The 20509-nt window shown below is 35.7% G+C and overlaps 1 protein-coding gene across 1 annotated transcript in view; it reads right to left on the reverse strand.

Annotated features, from left to right (window-relative positions):
- Nucleotides 1–20509, reverse strand: part of LOC112053346 (hemicentin-1-like) — a 248203-nt gene that overhangs the window by 39765 nt on the left and 187929 nt on the right. Inside the window, exons 5-7 of the mRNA XM_052881914.1 lie at nt 18309–18419; nt 11915–12121; nt 1428–1582 (exon numbers count right to left, since the gene is read on the reverse strand). Of these exons, the coding sequence (XP_052737874.1) occupies nt 1428–1582; nt 11915–12121; nt 18309–18419 (473 nt within the window). The remainder of the gene's footprint in view (nt 1–1427; nt 1583–11914; nt 12122–18308; nt 18420–20509) is intronic.

The raw sequence follows: 20509 nt of genomic DNA on the forward strand, positions 1-20509 counted from the left end.
GACTTTATATAAAAGATTGTGGAGGTAATCTCCGGTTTGTTTTACTTTGTTGTTTATTTTTTCTTTTATCGGTGAATGTTTATACACTGAGAGCCTATGTATCCTAGAGTTATTATATAAACGCTAAAAGTTTATACAACTATACGCACTTCGGACTGTGGTGGCTTTGGGAACGTTTTCAAGGGTTTTTATTTTTTTTTTTTTTAATAAAAGTTGCTCATAAATTGATATTTCAGTACCAGAGACTGACTTTACGATGTATGCTATAGAAACGTTGAAACCGATGCGCGATGCAATTCAACAAACTTATAGTTCTAACTCAAACATTAAATAAATGCTTGAAAAATTTAAGTCTCACATATTTTTTTTATTCCGTAGTCTGGAAGTCTTCAAAAAGTTCAATTTTACGAATTTGTGATCATAGAATCACTGTTCACACATCACATTTAGAAAGAAAAACTCATTATAACGCCTCGGACACAGAACGGCTCCGTATCGCCTCACCATTCCGGGGACGCTACGCTTTCTACTCGCCAGCCGCGCGCTTACCTCACTTCGTTAATCCGAGAGCTGGACATTTTAGTGTAGGTATTTGAGTCAAATTGAAAACTAGACCTTTACCACTTCTTTGCTAACACAGGATTTAGCAGCATAGTGGTACTAAGCTTCAAATACCTGCCCTATCAGGAGAAACGCCTAGCCCTGCAATGGGCCATAGATTGATAATCCTAATATTTTAAACGCGAAAGTATGTATGGATGTTTGTTACTCCTTATCGTCGCTACTACTAAAGCGATTTGGCTAAAATTTGGAATGGAAATTGATTTTACTCTCTTTTAATACATAAGCTACTTTACATCACGAAAAAAATCATGGCTCCTGCGGGATTTGCGAAAAACTGTATTCCACGCGGACGAAGTCGCGAGCGTCCGCTAGTGATAATCTAAAATGATGTAGTAGTTGTTTCTTGTAGGTTGTTTAGGCACGTGTAAATAGTACCTAAAACGTTTAATAGCGGATGGGATTATGTTATACCTAATATGCTTCACATATATGCGATAGCTTTACTGTGCAATTCGAAATAGCATTCTATAACTAATCTTACCTTTCGACGTGTCGTACCAGAGCTCGTTTAGATCGTCTTCTTTTCACAGGCACAGCAAATGACAACAATTGAATTTAATTTGCTATAGGTACAGTCTTTAAATTTTGGTGCGGGTTCAAAAAATGCGACGGTTAGCGGCGTAAGTCAGTCGGTTACTAAGCTAATGCATTTCGCTAATGCATTTCGTGACAATTAAAAATTGTATGGGAAAGATTACGGCACGTCAAGTGAAACTGCGTCTTATAAGACTAGAGGTGCTTAAATCGAATTAACACAGTTTGAAGCGATCGTTTAATATGAAACAATATTGACGTTTACATACCTTTTGTGGACTAGACACGATCATGGGCTTATCATCAAGCCACCAAGTGATGATAGCCGCTGGTCGAGAACCGACCGCTCTGCAGGCCAGCTCAGCTTCTTGACCCACGGATATAGGTTGCTCTCGCGCCAAGATCTCGACCAGAAGCGGTCGCACTGTAAAACAAAGGATTTATATTTATACTAGTCGGTACTTCCCGTTCCCTCGAGAATACAGAGGAAAATATATAATAATAAAATATAACCCATGACACTTATAAATGAAGTGGCTTTCTGCTGGAAGAATAATTTTCTAAATTGGTTCAGTAGATCCAGAGATTATCCCCCTACAATACGATAAACTTTACATTTATAACCTTTATACATCTATACTAATATTATAAAGCTGAAGAGTGTGTTTGTTTGTTTGTTTGGTTGAACGCGCTAATCTCAGAAACTTCTTGTCCGATTTGAAAAATTATTTCAGTGTTAGATAGCCCATTTATCCAGGAAGGCTATAGATTATATATTATCCCTGTATTCCTACGGGAACGGAAACCACGTGGGTGAAATCAGTAGTTCCTGAGATTAGTGCGTTCAAGCAAACAAACTAAGTTTTCAGCTTTATAATATTAGTATAGATAAAATCTCATGTTTCCTTTCGTTTATTGTACGAGTAAGTATTGGACTGAATAAATGAGTTTAATATTTTTTTTATTGCCCAAAATAATTCTGAATTTCCAACGCGGAAATGCAGCCAGTATAGTTCATTCTATGTTATATTGTAAAGCTATGTTTAAATAAGATATAGAGATTCTTACTATATTAAAAAAAAATAACAAAAATGTATTTTTAATTTCCACTGCACACATGAGTTGGCAATAGCCTAATACAGCGTTAACTCTCCATATGTATTTTAATTTGTTTCATACAGGCTTTTATTTTTTTCCGGTTCGTGCGAAGCGGTACTTTCAACAGAATGTTTCATTAATACTTTGCTATAGTATAAACATCCGATAGAAAATTCGTGCTTTTGAAACATGAATACATTTTGCACTCGTACTATTACGTACTAATAAATAATTATTTTGGATGTAAGAGGAATGTATTGAAACTAAATGAAAAGTTGGCTCATTAAATGATTTTACGAGTACCTACTTACGTTCAATATTTTTCTGGTAGTCAATATTTAACCTACTTGTAATGATAGACAAAAACTCTGATCATATTTGCGTTCGTAATGAAATTAATGATTAACTGTTATATTTAAAGTTTAAATATGAGTTACCTATTTCGACATATTATATTATTAAGGACAACTAAATAAGTATTTTTAAATATAATTGGACACGAATGGAGTTGCAGGCGTAGGTCTAGTAAAATAACAATTTGTAGCCAACTAGTAAATGAAAAACCCGTAAACAACCTACTTCATATGGAGCATACATAAAATTTTTGTTTATACAATAAAATATGATCAAACAAACTTTCAAGTAAAGTTCGATCATTATCTTCTGAGTTGATTCAATAAAATAATAATATTTTTACAATGTAGTTACCAATTAAATAGAGTAACCACATTGTAAAAATAATACTTATATGAATAATGATGCAACGAAATATAATCATCATAACATACGAGTAGTACCTACAAAATGAAGTCGCTCCCGCTGGATGTTCGCTTAATCTTTTAAACTAAGCAACGGATTTTAATACAATTTTCAGCAATAGATAGAGTGATTTAAGAAGATAGGTTTGTATGTATAAAAAGTACAGTCATAGATTATTATAGTAAAGAAAATATATCAGAGACTTAAAAAGCTGAGGCACAGCATTCAGCGGGCGAGGGGTATGCAGATATATCCTGTATTTGTAGACTTATCATAAAATTAGTATCCACATAGCACGCGTGCAAAGCCGGGGCGGGTCGCTAGTAAACAATAATTGTAATAAGTAAGTATAAAACCGTGTCATTATGCAATAACGCGAACATGAAACCTGGGCCCGCTAATGTCTTCCATTACCATTCGTTGAAATTAAACGCCGTAATATAACGATAAAGTTGATTGAATAATATAACATGCCTTAAGGTACTGTTCCGAGCGTAGCATTTATGGCAATAGCGAATAACGTTCGTGTCTATAGGGAAATATAAACCTGCATTCCTGTTCTTAAGTACTGCCATAATTATGTACCATCATAGACTTACTAGTCAGCCCCCTATTAAAAGGAAAAGTTTTTTATATTATAAAATTCAGAAAATAATTAAAAAAAAATAAAAAAAATACAACCGACTTCAAAAACATAAAACGTAACGACTTAACTAAAAAGTGAAAAATAACATCATATTATGTTACATTATCATTATCATATTACCTACTGGTCAGTTTGAAGGCGCTTTTGAAAGTTTTCCTCGATTTCTCCAGAATCCCACCTTTAGCTCCTGACATGATGACAATGGGACCACTTCAAGAGTATATATACCCTTTCTAACAAAAAAAGAATTTTCAAAATTGGTTAAGAAATGACGAAGTTCTGAGGTAACAAACATTAAAAAAAAACATACGCGCCGAATTGAGAAGCTTCTTTTGAAGTCGGTTAATAAAATGTTGAACAAAGGTTCACAATATTTGTTAAGTCAAATAAACCAAACAATGTAACCAAAATAGAACCCTAGAATGGCAGACAATACCTTGAACAGTCCCAGAGGCTTGTGACTCCGGGTGCAGGATTAAGAGATCCCTTTGATGACGTATACATCAAATACTCACCTTCACTGCTCAACTTATCCTCCTTGCCTATTTCAAAGTAACCCATAGAGTTGCGCCACCTAGCATAGGCACGAGCTAATACGAGACCGAGCGACGTTATATCCTTTTCAGAGTTTTGACGGCCTCCGTGGCGCAGTGGTATGCGCAGTGGACTTACAAGACGGAGGTCCTGGGTTCGAACCCCGGCTGGGCTGACTGAGGTTTTCTTAATTTGTCCAGGTCTGCCTGGTGGGAGACTCCGGCCGTGGCTAGTTACCACCCTACCGACAAAGACGTACTGCCAAGCGATTTAGCGTTCCGGTACGATGTCGTGTAGAAACCGAAAGGAGTGTGGATTTTCATCCTCCTCCTAACAAGTTAGCCCGCTTCCATCTTAGACTGCATCATCACTTACCATCAGGTGAGATCGTAGTCAAGGGCTAACTTGTACAGAATAAAAAAAAAGAATAAAAAAAAAAGAGTACTTTTTCTTACAATAGGGATATTTCCAGACATCCTAATCCCTAATCCCCCCAAATATTAATATTTTTATATTTTAATTAGTTAAAATGGTCTCATGATACTTTAAAATACCGTAACTTTCAAAAATATGATAAAAAGTCAAACCACAAAATAATTATAACAATAGAAATCTTTCGCTATCAGCTAAAGCGAACGTGGAACAAAACCCGCTAATGTCTACCATTAACTTTGGTTGAAAGGCGAAATTAAAAGCCGTAATAAAACGATAAAAAGTCCCGATAACCGGGCATGCGTTAAACAATGCATATTATTTTGTTGCAAAAATAATAATTGTCACCTCAGCAGTATGTAAATTACCCTTATGTAACAAAGAAAGGTGATTCACCAGTGGAACAATAGTGTACGTATGGAGTAATTTAAAAAAAACCTATCAAGCGCGTGTTGTACTCAGCCTCGAGAGTTCCGTACTCGATGCCTCCACGCGTTCCAGATATATACGATCTTAACAGACAGACAGATAGACGAACGGACGGACAGGCAGAAAAACAGACAATATTTATATCGGAAGAAATACAATATTATATATTTAAAAAATACTCTACAGTATTGTCTTCCTTACTACCATTGTATTTTATATTTGTATTACTAACGAAAGCCATTTTTCAAAAAAACATACGGAACCGTTTACTGTTTTTTTTTAATTCTTTACAACTTAACCCTGGATTACAACCTCACCTGATGTGATGATACAAAATAAGATGGAAGTGGGGTAACTTGTTAGCAGGAGGATGAAATCATATAGAATTAAAAAAACCGTATGTGTGTAAGTAATACGAAAATATCGATAATCAAAAACAAAAGTTTCTGCCTGTGATTTCCAAATAACTGAGTTTTTCAAGTACTTAAAGTTTCGTGATAATTTCGCTCTCTCTCTCTCTCTCTGCCTGTCTGTTTGTTCGGACTAATCTTCGAAACGGTTGGGAAGATTTTAATGGAACTTTCACTAGAATATAGAGGATTTGTGAAAAAATGCAGCAGGCGTCCGCTAGGTAATATGATAAGAAAGTCAAAAGGTCAAGGCAAAGCTTAGTCACAAAACAAAAACAAAAACAATTTATCGCATACTAAAGTTAATCCCCTCTATTAACCCGGGCCAACGGTACGACAAGGATTACCTCGTGTGATGACAGCTAACAGCTTACGGATTTCTTTTGTCCGTTCCACGTGAGCCATTAGTTTTTATTTGTTTGCCTCTTTGTTCCCGCATAATGCCGTTGCCGCGGCACAGGGAAATCATTCTCCATTCTTACAACGAAGACTGTTAGAATATTCCGGAAGTTTTCTTACGGAATATTCCTTATATTATATATTTATGTAAGCACGTGATAGCCCAGTGGATATGACCTCTGTCTCCGATTCCGGAGGGTGTGGGTTCGAATCCGGTCCGGGGCATGCACCTCCAACTTTTCAGTTGTGTGCATTTTAAGAAATTCAATATCACGTGTCTCAATCGGTGAATTGCATCTGCATTGGGCCAGCATTGTGGACCATTACCCTCTTATTCTGACAGGAGACTCGTGCTCAACAGTAAGTTGAATATGGGTTATTGATACAAGTTGGGAGGAGGGTAGAGTAATAAAAGTTGTTACTAACCAGATGTTTTTTTTTTTACAGTTGATTAATTAATAGTTATACAACTTCACATAATCGCCACAAGGTCCTACAAATTCCGTGGTACATTATCTCGTTCCTACACTCTGAAATTTTCATTTCCTGGTAACTAAGTTAGCTACCAGAATCAAAAGTTTTCTTAAACAAAAAAGTTGATCGTCTCATCGAGATGAAGCTACTCACGAAAAATTAGCTTGTTAGTAATTAGGTGTACAAAATGTTCTAGGGATCCCTAACTAAATGTCGTGTAGATACTGAGAGAGGTGTGGATTTTTCCTTCTATAAAGAATTAAAAAAAAAAAGTCAAGTTAGAATAAACTGCAAACGCAGTATATCCACTCAATCACTAGTAAGATAAACCGACGGCGCTCGGATTACCGCAGGTATGACAGCACGCGCGTTTCTTTTGTCCGACCCCAGCTAGCGCTGAACCATTAATTTTTATTAGTGAGCTCCTTTGTTCTCGGATAACACCATTTCCTCAATAGCGGGAAATTATTCTTCATTATATATTATTCTTAGCACGTATTTAGTATTTACTCCTCTACATAGCACATTATAATAATTATTCATTACGGTTACAATTACTTATCGTGTATTTTTACACTAAAGTCCTTAATTACTCGAGTGGAAAATATTCTTATTTTAACAAACATTCTTACATACTAGGTATCCCCATAATTAAAAATTTGTTTATAAAAGATAATATTATATATCATCCATCCAATCAATTCAAAATAAAAAATCTCTAAATGAAAACTTGGAGATACAAATTTACTTGATGGTATGAATCTAATCGCGCACTTCCGCAAATAATACTTACTTGTTAATAAATACTTATTATGTAATAACGTTCAAAAGCATATTTTCTTGATTAAATTGAATAAGAATTTAAATGTTATCAACATCGGAGCACTCAGTAAAAAGTTACGCGTGTTCATACATAAAATCTATACATCTATATCTATACCTATACATATAATAAAACTGGCCGATTTCTATACATTTCTTCGCAATTTGAGATTTTACTTATACCATATACACATAACAAACGTTAGCGTGGCATAAAGGAAGCCAGCGCCATCTATAATCTATACTTATAATAACACTTCTGTACATTTTGTACATTCTGTACATTGAAGACATTTTGAAAATTTTTGTAGGGGGGCATTAAATAATCAATACTGAAGCTAAAAATATTTTTTTTTCGATTTTTTGTCTGTCTATATGACTATCCGTGTATTTTTGTTATTCGGGTATCACGCTGAAACTACTGGATAAATTCAAATGAAACTTGGCACGGTTTAAGAAAATAATACGGAAAAGGTTATAAGATACTTTTTATTGCGAAAATAAAATGAGAAGGGGGTGAAACAGGGGTTGAAAGTTTGTATTAAAAGTCCTTCATTTTTATAGTTACAGTTTGAAAAAATTTGTTCATAAAACATAAAAAAAACGAAATATAATGTAATTTAAAAATTTTTAAAATTCAACCCTTAAAGTGGTGAAATAGGGCTTGAAAGTTTACATTGATTTCCACGCAGACGAAGTCGCAGGCGTCCGCTAGTAAAATATAAAAGTCGAATTTAATACCTTCTCTACGTTTTTCGTCGGGTGAAAATGTAAGAATTTTAACTGCTATTCTTCAGTGACCGGCTACTAAGTTATCCGTCCCAATACGAGGCATAGTTAAGTAAGATTGCAGTCACGTGTTGCTATGTAGGTAATTCCTTCGTGCGAAAAATTTCAGGAAATTGCATTGCTTTTTGTGGTCCACCTAACGAGCAAATGTAATTTTGTCGTCGCAAAATGTACAAAAGTTTTCGGACCATATTTCCTGGTATTTTGTAATTTTAGACGAGTTTATTTCATACGGTGGGTATTATTATAATAGTCCTTATTAAATTAACAGTTATTTTATTGTCCGTTCCTGAATAATATTTTGGTCTAAATGTAAATGATTATCGGAGAAACAAAAAGTGTCATTATAGTCTAGCAAGTTAGTTGATGACACTGCCATGATATGCAGGCGACGGGGGGAAAGACTGCGCGGGTGTGAAATCGTGCGTGCGGGGATGCGAGGTGCATTAGTCGTGGGATTTTCATTCATCGCTACACGCCCCCCGTCCCGCGCGGAGAATCGGGAGTGTTACGAACGAAGTTGCCAAGCTATAAAATACTCTTAGTTAGCTTTAGTTTCATATAAGGTTACTTAAATAATCACGTTCATTTTAAATGACAATATTGGGTGATTGAATTTTATAATCACTAAATAACTATAAAATACAATTTTATTTTGTTGATAATTATGGAAAATTAAAATTTATATAGGGTCTCAAGAAACAGTATGTAGTATTATGTTGCGAAGGTTTTATATTCAAACCAGAGAGTGCTTAGGATCTCTTTAGCTATGGGGTAAAGTGCTTTTTATGAAAGAAGTCCCCCAGACGCGGTGCTAATGTTTTAATGGCGCTAATTGTCATTTGGCAATGGCGGTCTTATTGTCTGTCTGTCTGTCTGTAAGGTGCTGTCAATTTTAGTTCAGGTTTTAGCCGCGGGACTTCTTTCATAAAAAGGACTCTACCTACAGGAGTATCGAAAATGAAACCCTAGTGAACAATAATGAAAAAATACATCGATGCATTCACGAATCAATAAAAGAGCTACACAATCACTATATGAGAAAACCAGACAAAGTGTTTGTACCTATCCCATAGGCACAAAACTCAATTAAAATTTGTAACCCAATATTGTTAAATTAATCTCTCCTAAAGTTGCTCCGATGTCAGACTGAAACGAGTATTTCACTAAGCCTTGAAAAGCCACTATAGATTTAAATTATATCTAAAGGCTAAGGCGTCGTAGAATTCGTCCGAATCGACGATCATTTGTAAAGTGCCCAGAAGGCTGGCAGTATTGCCACGTTGTATGGCAATACTAATTCTTTGGCCTAAATATAGGCCAGCCTTCTGGTCACGGGAGGTGTCGATTAAACGCTTTGCAATTTCTTTGTAAAGAAAGCGTGTACTCGGACCCCACGGTCCTAGTGTTTCGACCGCAAACTGTAATCCTTATATTATAAATGTGAAAGTAACTGTGTTTATTTGTTACACCACTATAGATTTTGTTTAAATATTTTTAGATTTGTAATATTAGCGAATTCGAATTCATTCGGGATTTTTAATCATGAGCTTGTTTATGCAATGTGGCACTAGTTACTGCCCGCAGCGCCGGTTGTGAGACGGCTGAAAAAAGTAGTTGGGCAAATGTCACAATTGCTCTGCTCATATTTCCATTTTATTATAATTATCTTTTCCATCATTATCATTAGCAACCCATTTTTGACTCACTGTTGAGCACGATTCTCCTCTCAGAATGAGAGGGTTTAGGCCAATAGTCCAACACGCTGGCCCAATGCGGATTGGCAGACTTTTCACGCGTAGAGAACTAAGAAAATTCTCAGGTATGCTTTCTTCACGATGTTTTCCTTCACCGTTTGTGACACGTGATATTTAATTTCTTAAAATGCACATAACTGAAAAGTTAGAAGTGCATGCCCCGGACCTAAATCTAAGGCAGAGGTCATATCCACTGGGCTATCACTGCCCTTCCATATTACCAAAATAAAACGTAACGCATCAAGTAGGTACAAATTTAATAAATAGAAGTGTTATTGTGTAAATAGTATTAAATATTATATTATTCTCTATGCATCTTTCAAATAAGCAGAAAATTCTACTGGTAAAACTCTCTTCAAAATAAAATCCTATTTATGACGCTTTCGGTTCAGCAGGCAAGAATACAGAAATAATCCTCCAACAGTGTCTCAAGTCTCTAAGGCATTGAGCATCCAATTTCATACCTGCAAATATATCCCCCTCTCCTTACTGCTCTTACGATCTGAGAGTATACACTACATTACAATGTGAGAGGGTTACAGTGAACAGTATTATTTGACATTTCACATTCGACGTGATGTAAGATGAAAGGGAATGTGAATTGCTCTCGAATATCGCTCGTATCTTGATTAGTTTTGCATGTTTTTACGATAAACGACTTGGAAATCTCGTGATATACAATGAATATTTATGGAAGCATATTTTAAAAATTCATTTGTTAAAATTGTATTTAATAAAAATTATATGCCTACTATTCAGGATAAAGTAAAAAGTTAAAACAAAAATCAGAAGGAGTGACTGGGCAATCGCACTACAAATAACATCTTTATTAAGCGCCGACAAGTAGGCAAGTTCGTTGATGATATGCGGGCGACGGGGAAAGGACTGCACTGGTGTGAAGTCGTGCGCGCGGGGCAGAGAGAAGGACTGCGCGGGTATGAAGTCGTGCGCGCGGGGCATCGCCACCTCCCTCCTGGTCCGCGCGGACTATCGTGAGTGTTACAAACGAATTCACCAAGCTATAGTCACTATTCGGTGCGAGTCACCTGTTGTTTACAATAATAATGGTAATTGTTACTTAATTTTATAGTAATCAATAAAATTTCATATCAAAAGTTAAATAAATAAATATATGACATACAATTTTTCCCGATGTCTTATCTCTGAAAAACTATCCCTATCTCCAAACTATGTTTAATCTATCAAAATCACAACGGGTTAAGTTAAAAAGATAAATGAATCAGGCAGACAGTAATTTACAAATTCTATCAACAATTCTTTTGACGAATGCAGTTACTTTTTCAAATCCGACCCTTTTATATACTATCTATCTAGAAAGATATTTTTTCAAAAAAATTATGCAATAATCTCTTTAGTTCTACGTGTTCTCGTATTATACTAATAGATTACTAATCAAATAAAAAATAAAATTTATCAAATAAAAAAAATAAAGAACAAAATAAATTGGTTAACAAAACCACTCTATCTTATAATCTCTATTCAAGCAGATCACTACTACATCGAGCTACGAGTAGGAATCTCTGTTCAGGAATTTGTGAAATACACGCGAGAAATGCAAAATACGGCTTCTATTCTCAGACGGCGATAAATTTCCAACTATAATATGTATTATGTATGGCAAAAATGTCGCCGCAATCTCCAATCTGGATTGCTATCTGTTATATGCAGTTCGAGCTTGTTTCTATTCATGAATGTAGTAGTTAAATTTTTAAATACTTTAAAATGGTACTACTTACTTCATTTTGTACCATAAATAAAAATAGCTAATAATATTTTAGAGTTTTCTCCGCGCGCGCAATGCGTGCAGCAGCGCGTCGCGCAGCCGCTTCGCAGTTTGGATCGTGCCGCGATGCAAGAACCAACTCATGACTAAGGGCCCCGTATGGGTTCGAAACTAGTCGGTCATACTCCGACCTAATATCACGTGAGTTTTAGCCGTGTTTCATAATCAAACAATATAGCTATTAATATCTTCTTTTAAAATATTTTATTTGTAACAAGTCCGTTTACCACGATATTATCTGATGGTTAGTGTATTCGTCGTCTTAAACAAAACTCCTTGGAAAATATATGTGAAACATATTATTCACTATGTTTAATTTATTTTATAATTAAAAGATAAGGCTAATATTCTTTTTAATAAGTCAAAAATAAAGATAATTCTTAATAGTAAACAGTTAACTTACAATACAACTGGATTCGAACGTGGACACGCAGAGGTGGCACCAGGGCGGTGTTGTCGGCTTCACAAGTGTACATAGCTTCAAAGTACGCCCTTGTCAGCTTGGGTATCCTAAGCTCAAGGAGGCTTAACCGGGTGTCGTCCTCGACCGGATCTAGTTTAGCGACCACTTCATCGCGTCGCTTCCACCGCAGCCTTGGCATGGGTTTGCCTGGAAAATAGGATATGATTTAAAATCAAAATAGATTTGATTTTCATGGGCTTCTATTCTTCCTTTTCTGTATTAATTTTTAGATGGATTCGATTCCCATAACTGGAAAATATTTCTGTGATGAGTATGGGTGCTTTCCAGACCTATTTTGTCTGGGTGTGATTTTTTTTATTATACTAGCGGACCCGGTCAAGCTTCACTTTGACTTATGTGCACTTCTTCCCTATCCCTACCCTATCCCTGAAATCATTGGTTACAAAAAATGTGATAAATGAAGAATTGCTCGATCTTTACTTAAATCATCTACTAAATAGTCCGAACAAAGCCTAAACATTTGATTTGGATAGGTGAGCCCGTTCTTTAATTATTAAATTACAGCGAATAATGGCATTGATTTTATATATATTATATGAATTCATAGATACGATAGATGCAGATACGTGATAGCCCAGTTGATATGACCTCTGCCTCTAATTCCGTGGTGGTGGTGGTGGGTTCGAATCCGGCCCGAGGCATGCACCTCCAACTTTTCAGTTGTGTGCATTTTAAGAAAATTAACGTGTCTCAAACAGTGAAGGAAAACATCGTGAGGAAACCTGCATACCAGAGAATTTTCTTAGTTCTCTGCATGTGTGAAGTTTGCCTAACCTGGTGGATTATTGGCCTAACCCCTTTCATTCTGAGAAGAGACTCGAGCTCAGCAGTGAGCCGAATATGGGTTGATAACGATATAAATTCGTATGATGGAATCAGCTAACTTAGTACCTTCTCATAACTCAGTCTACGCTTACTTTGGAAATTATTATTATTGTATTGTCCAATTATTTGTAATATTTCATACCTAAAAATTGCACACAGCTACTAAACACGAAATGAAACAGAATTGAAACCGGTTTGTTAAAAACGATGTATGTTTTGATGATGGAAAAACGTGATAAATTTACAGGCTTGGTTCTAAAAAGCCACGGGATCAACACAAACAAAGCAAGGGCGAAAGGGAGAGAACACAAAAAGTTGAAAGCGTGCTGCCGTAACGAAAACGTGCCGAGGCCGGTGTACTTCCGCTTCGCCGTTAATTGCTGCTGTTGTCATTTCTAATAAGGCTTCATTGGAAGAGAATAAGAATGAAACATTAAAAACTGAAATAGAAAGAACCTTTTTAATTTATCAGCTTACTTTTAAACCCAAACTAGCGGACGCCCGCGACTAAGATCGCGTAAAACCCTATACTACCCTGAGTATCCTATGTCCGTCTCCTGGTTTTAAGCTACCTCTCCTCACGTTTCATTATCTCGCTCTAACGTGGTTTGCCGGTTATTTTTGATGTCAAATGAACTCAACTGAACTGAAAAACTCTTATTTCAGAAGTAAAAATTGTACTTAATATATAAAAGCCCGACCTAGGAACTGATGATACGCAGTTGAGTAGAACAATCATTTAACAAAATGAGGCAAATACGCGAACAAAAGTATACATTTTTAAATACGCGATGGAATTTTAGTAGCCAAAAATGTGCAGACCATTATATGAACATAAAATCTAATATTTGCGCTACTAGTTGATGTTTTGTTTAAAAAAAAAGGTGATGATAACATAGATTACGTTTAGCTTTACATCGACTCTTTAAAATACATAAAAAAGACAAAAATATTCACATAGCTTTCAATAATTTTAGCTTAAGTGTCTTCACTTCAATACGGTTATCCCGTATGTGTATTGTAATCTATTTGAAAATTGTGTTAGAGCTTGCTTGCAATCACGCCAAATACAACGCAAATACGCAGCCTATGCGCAGTGGTATGTGCGGTGGATTTACAAGACGGAGGGTTCGATCCCCGGCTGGGCCGATTAAGGTTTCTTAATTGCTCCAGATCTGGCTGGTAGGTTTCGGCTGTGGCTAGTTACCACCCTACCGATAAAGACATACCGACTTAGCGTTTAAGCGTTCCGGTACGATGTCGCGTAAACACCGAAAGGAGAGTGGATTTCATCCTACTCCTAACAAGTTAGCCCGCTTCCATCTTAGATTGCTTCATCACTTACCATGAGGTAAGATTGTAGTCAGAAGGGCTAACTTGTAAGAAATAAAAAAAGCCCTCGTAGGTAGGATAACTACAGCTAGAAGGATCGTAGAGCTTAGATTATTCCTTATTCAACTTCGTCCGTACATCTGATGGTAATCAAAGTCAGCTTCTGTATACCCCTTGTTTAGCCTAACAAACGTGTCAGTATTCATAGGCCACGAAATGCAACTAACGATGAAAGAACATAACAAGCTAAATAGACTGAGTGCCTGCCATAGCCAGACATTTCTCATTTTAGCAAGGCTGAAAGGCTATGCATGCATAGCCTATTACAGGTTAGTACGGTAGCCAATTAAAGAGTTTGGACTGTGGTGGGTGGGTTTCAAGGATCCAGATCCTGAATCGTTCAAGTATAAACGATATTTTATTAATTTTCTCCGGGATACTATGAGAAATCATTTTGATAATCGCTAGACGCTTAACTTCATTGAAAACCTTAAATTTTTCTTAAAAAAATCTTTAACGGTGTAGAAGGGTTGTCGCGAAGCTAAATGGCTGGCAATTTGGGACATGTTTGTTTAAACGTTGGACATAGCAGCGACATTATTTCCGCATACGAAGTATTTTTGAATCAAAGTCAACAGCAATTTTAAATGGAGATTTTTGTTTTTTTTTCTTAAAAAGGTTTAATAAAATACTTACTTACTTTTAACAACTATCCAAAGTCTAAACGAATATTAATATTTACTTATTGAAATTAATGGACGCTGATATGTACCTACCTACCGCAACCAACATATCCATATCTCCTGTGCCCAAAACTCTCCGTACTGAAGCTTAGGGCCCTTGGTCTGGACCCTTGAAACCTTCCCAAGCCACTACACTCTACAATTGGCTGTAAGGTTGACAAATTTTCAGCCTATCCAAAATGAGGTTTGTCTGGCTAACGCTGGCTCTCGGTCCAAAACCCAACGCGGCCGTGCCAAAACGTAGCGTGACTAGTGCGGCTCCACTGTTGATTACTGCGCTGTTTCTATGTACCTATTTCCATTAGCACTATTTACTTTAATGATTACCGATTCTCAAACTAGGCTATAGTAACGATATGAGAGTATACAGTTTGACCTGTTTGCTACTGAGTGAATTTGCCATTTAAACAACGCTGACCCAAGTTGGTAATTAAATAGGTCACTCACATTATTGAATTATTTTCTAACATTGTTTCGTTTATGTTTATAAATATGGAAATGGGTAGAAATTAAGTGTATATTTTTAGACCGAATATAAATGCCGACAATCAGTCTTACAAGTATTTCGTACCAAGTGCAAACAGGTTCAACAATTTATGATTTAATAATGAAAACAATGCATATTTTATATAGTGTTTACAGTGTAAATTTATATAATTTGTTTATTTGCCTACCTATATTTTACCTACATAATATCTACTTAGTATAAATTTGTAAAATCTACCTGATACTTCGAAATAGAAAATGATATTTCAACTTATTAGATCAGATCCACATATGTAGGAAGATGAACGTTATTGTTTATACAGCGGATATACCGATTCATGCACCTTTGGTATGGGCGTCAAAGGTAATAATGACAATGTTAAAAATATCATGATACTAATATTGAAACTAAATAATATGTAGACATTAAAACGATCTTTTGTCTCGTGATACTAAATATTTGAGGCATAGAGTGATGCTCTTTTATAGTTAACATACTCGTATTTTTCAATCAACACGAAATCAATCTAATTTGGAAAGTTAAGTGAGCTTGGAAATAAAGCAATTTAAACTGCCATTATCGAGCGTACATACGCAAATCGGACGAACGTAAATTATTGGGCTTCGTTGCTACGAAGAATTAAAAATTAAAACAGATTCGGCCTATCTAAATTAGAGTTTCAATTAAGCATAGTTAGCCTACGGATAAAATGGAGCATTGTTCCATTTAAATGATCGGGGAGAGATTAATACCGACCAACAAATTTACATAGCGGTTACATTAATAATAACAGTCATTATTTATCGCTTTCACTGCATGCAAGTGTATAAAAACGTCCTGCTTTGTGTAATGTATTAGGTCACATTCTGTGGTATTTTTAAATGAATTGTGACGATGTTTAGCTGGTCACGGTAAGGTTATAATGTTGAAATCGTAATAATGACATCATTACAGACCAGTGACGTGTGTTATTGGACATAACTTACTAGTTATTGTTATTTATTCATATTCATTATTTATTATATGCTATCTGTTCGAATCTGAGAGTAAAAAAAAATTACATTCGGTGGCTACTGACAACCCTTCATGGATATCATAGAGTAGATAGTTGACATTTCTCAAATTACATTATTTTTTACACGACTGCAAGAAGGGTTATGCTTTTGCGTGTATCTTGTATGTGTGTATGTAAGTAATATTCTTATTTACCTATTATCTTCCAAATCGCTGAACGGGTTTGCGTCATTTAGATATCGTTATATTCGTCTTTATTAATAACCCAAGTGTTCCTAGATAGGTGAAGTTAAAAAAATTAACACGACGACTGTGAAACGCTATATATTACGATATGTGTATCAAATTCAAGGGCTCATCAAAAGGATTTCGAAATGTTATATCATGGTTATATTAATAAAACCTACAATTAGAAAAACGTTATTTATTAATAATATAATATAAGATACGCCAGGCGGATGACTAAGTGCGAACAGGTTAGGCAGTCGGGTTTTTAATTATTTAATTGCTTTACGGAATACGAAAAATGTGATTGCTATTTATTTTATGTAAATTATACTCGTATTAGATAACTAAACATAGGTCAAAGTTAGAGAATTATCCGGCTGCATTGACTTAGGTATACGAGTGAATAATCCAGTCACGTAGCAGGAAAAAAAATAAATTATTCGCTTTTTAGTCTAATATAGAAATACCAATAAAAATGTGAATAATTTGTTTTGTGTAAACATTAAAAGCTGCAATACGTAGAGGCGATGGCAAACGCCACAGTTTGACAGCAATTTTGCAAAATTCGATAAACAAACGGTTTTTACGCCAGTCGCCAAAGTGTTACGAGCTACAGCACGCTTCGCAGGCCAACCGGTTTTTGGAAGTGCAAACTTTGCTTTATATTTTCCCTGACCCTAACTTTTCTGTTTTCCTACGAGGAAGGACAATATTTTTTATTCAACATCGAAATGTTAACGCGATAACCTCAAAAAAACAACAAGAATGGATTGCCATGATCATAAAATAAATATAATAATTCGTGGTAAAGGCTTTTAAATAAATCATAGTTTTGTGTAAATGTGTATGACGATAAATGCGAAACAGACTAAGCATTTGACAAAGTATAGGCAATTTTTATGATTAACCCCTTTAAATTACATTACAATAATTATCAGTTTAGCTATTCTAGATCCACTGTTAGACATAGGCCTTTTATTATATAAACATTTCTATTATTGACCTTATGCACCCGCAGATGCAAGCCACACTCCGAAGTTCGTCATCTTTTTGGTTCACTGAAAAGTTTCATGCCCTAAACGAAACGGGCAAGCAGGTTGGCAAGAACTAAACATGATTGCACTGCTAATGTTGCTACCCACTACTGGCCTATGCTACTTGTTCAAGAATAGTATAATTAGAGAGATGTATATACGGCCATTATTTTGATGTCTATTACATTGTTGAGTTAGAGGTGCATTTTCAAAATTCTTTTAGCTGACTCAAAAGTGATTACAAAAATAAGAAACGCATGTCGAACAAAGGTTATGTTATTATATTCACAACATTTTTTAGGAAAACTTAATTACCAAATCAAACTGTAACCAAAATAAGACCCTAGAATGGTAAAGAATGACCTTGAGTGAAGTCACGCACTTGTGAACGATGTGTGTAGGGAGAAAGGCGCCTTTGACTGATAACAAACACTCCCCTTTTCCACTCAAGTCACTCTCCACGCATATCCCAAGTAACCGACAAATAATTACACAACAAGATATGTGGACGGCTCGAACGCCACGAGCACACTGAAGCCGTCCGTACCGCAAGTCGCTGCAACGCTGCGATAACAATTCACTGAGGAGTAAATGCAAATACATACTAAATAAAGAGGGTACCACAAAATTGATTTGTACTCTAATTTTACCTCCACTTACAACACAGGTAAGCTTCAGGCTGGTGTCCTCGATGTAAGGGCCCGCCACGTTTACTACTTCTTTGTCTGCCTCGTCGAAGATTTTCGGCTTCTCTGGCAGTTCTATAAACAAAGAGAAAAATATTAAGCTTTTATTATTCTTTGCCATCGTATAATATCTACTTATGACGCAACCTCAATAATCTGTAAAGGTTGACGGCCTCTGTGGCGCAGTGGTATGCGCGATGGATTTACAAAACGGAGGTCCTGGGTTCGACCCCGGCTGGACTGATTGAGATTTTCTTAATTGGTCCAGGTCTGGCTGGTGGGAGGCTTCGGCCGTGGATAGTTACCACCCTACCGACAAAGACGTACCGCTAAGCAATTTAGCATTCCGGTACGATATTGTGTAGAAGGGGTGTGATTTTGTCCTTCTCCTAACAAGTTAGCCCGCTTCTATCTTAGACTGCATCATCACTTACCATCAGGTGAGATTGTAGTCAAGGGCTAACTTGTAAATAATAAAAAAAAGGTTTCCGTAGTCAATAGTTAGAGGTAAAATTTTCTAGATTATATTAATAGTTTTACGACGTTATATCTAATTTACAAAAACATAAACACAGTCAGTTGGTCATCGGCACATTAGTGCTTATAAAAGTAATTTATAATAATTTTACTTCAACTTCTAATGGATTCCTATATAGTAGCGGACGCCCGCGACTTCAACAGCGTGGAATTCAGTTTTTATAAATCCCGCAGGAACCGTGGATTTTTCTGGGATGAAAAGTAGCAGTAAATCTCTTTCCATTCCAAATTTCAGTCAAATTACTTCAGTAGCCGCAGCGCAAAGGAGGAAAAACATACAAACTTACACACTTTTGCCTTTGTAGTAATTGTGTCATAGTGCTATTTCATTAGAATATTAGGTAAACTAGAAATCGAATACTTGGCCTTGAACTTTACAAGGAATCAAATGAATATTTTCATTTCAAATATACAATTCTACTTAATAAAAAATACAAGCAAAAGAGCTTGTTATTCGGTCGAATATAAATGTGTCATGACCTCACTTCACACTTTCAATATAAAAAGCCTTAAATAAAGCCTTAAGTAGAGCGAGAGAAGGTCAGACTTTTGTTGAATTCTGTGTCTAGTTGTATGGAATCGTAATAATATGACAGATTCATTACTACAGCCCTTGGGCTGTTCGAAATAATATGGTATCATTGCTTAGCCATATTTCTGTTATTTGAACAACTTTTTTTTAATAATTATATATAATTATATAAGTTGGCCTATTCACTATTTTGGCCATGAAGTGGACAACAAGTCAATTGACAAAGTGTCATCTACATATTTTAAGATATCCACCAATAAGCACCGGATGACATTTGTAATTTGTATCATACTCACACATACAGTACATTTTGTCAAGTTTCTTTTTTTGATGGGTTGATAATAAAGACCAAAGTAAGAAATAGACCAGTTGGATGGACGGGTGTATATTTTTAAAGATTTTGAATATTAAAGAAAACTTTACGACAAAGTCATGTCCGCTTGATATCCTCGGTTATCAAGGACCGAGGATATCAAGCGGGTTGCAGGGAACAGCTGGATGCTGAAGCTCGAGATCGTTGTGCTTGGAACTCGATGCAAGAGACCTATGTCCAGCAGTGGACGTCTATCGGCTGATGATGATGATGAGTTTTACGAGTATAATTGACATAATATGTGTGCTTGAAAAATAATTACAGTGCTAGTAAAATTAACTAGAAAACACTACAAATATTGAGGCTGTAAAGTACGCGAAGTCAATTTTTCTTAAGTGCGACTTTCGTTAATTATTTTTCTCTACCTTTCTTATCTTGTAAAGCGTTTTACCTAATTCAGAAGATGTCTGAGTGACTTTCTTAAGACTTTATCCTTAAGTCTGCTGTTTTTAATGACTTCATCAAAGTAAGTGCTTCAGGAGTTGTTACAGTAAAGTTGGAATATTAAAGAAAATATGTATATGAACAAATAGTATACCCATTACTTCCGCGAGAATTGTAACTTCGATATACAAATTAAAGAGCGAAACTTTTTTTATTATTCTTAACAAATTAGACCTTGACTACAATCTCACTTGATGATAAATGACGATGCAATCTAAAATGGAAGCGGGCTAACCTGTTAGGAGGAGGATAAAAATCCAGACCAATTTCTACACGACA

The sequence above is a fragment of the Bicyclus anynana genome, chromosome 6 (assembly GCF_947172395.1).
Source record: "Bicyclus anynana chromosome 6, ilBicAnyn1.1, whole genome shotgun sequence".
NCBI classification, from domain to species: Eukaryota; Metazoa; Arthropoda; class Insecta; order Lepidoptera; family Nymphalidae; genus Bicyclus; species Bicyclus anynana.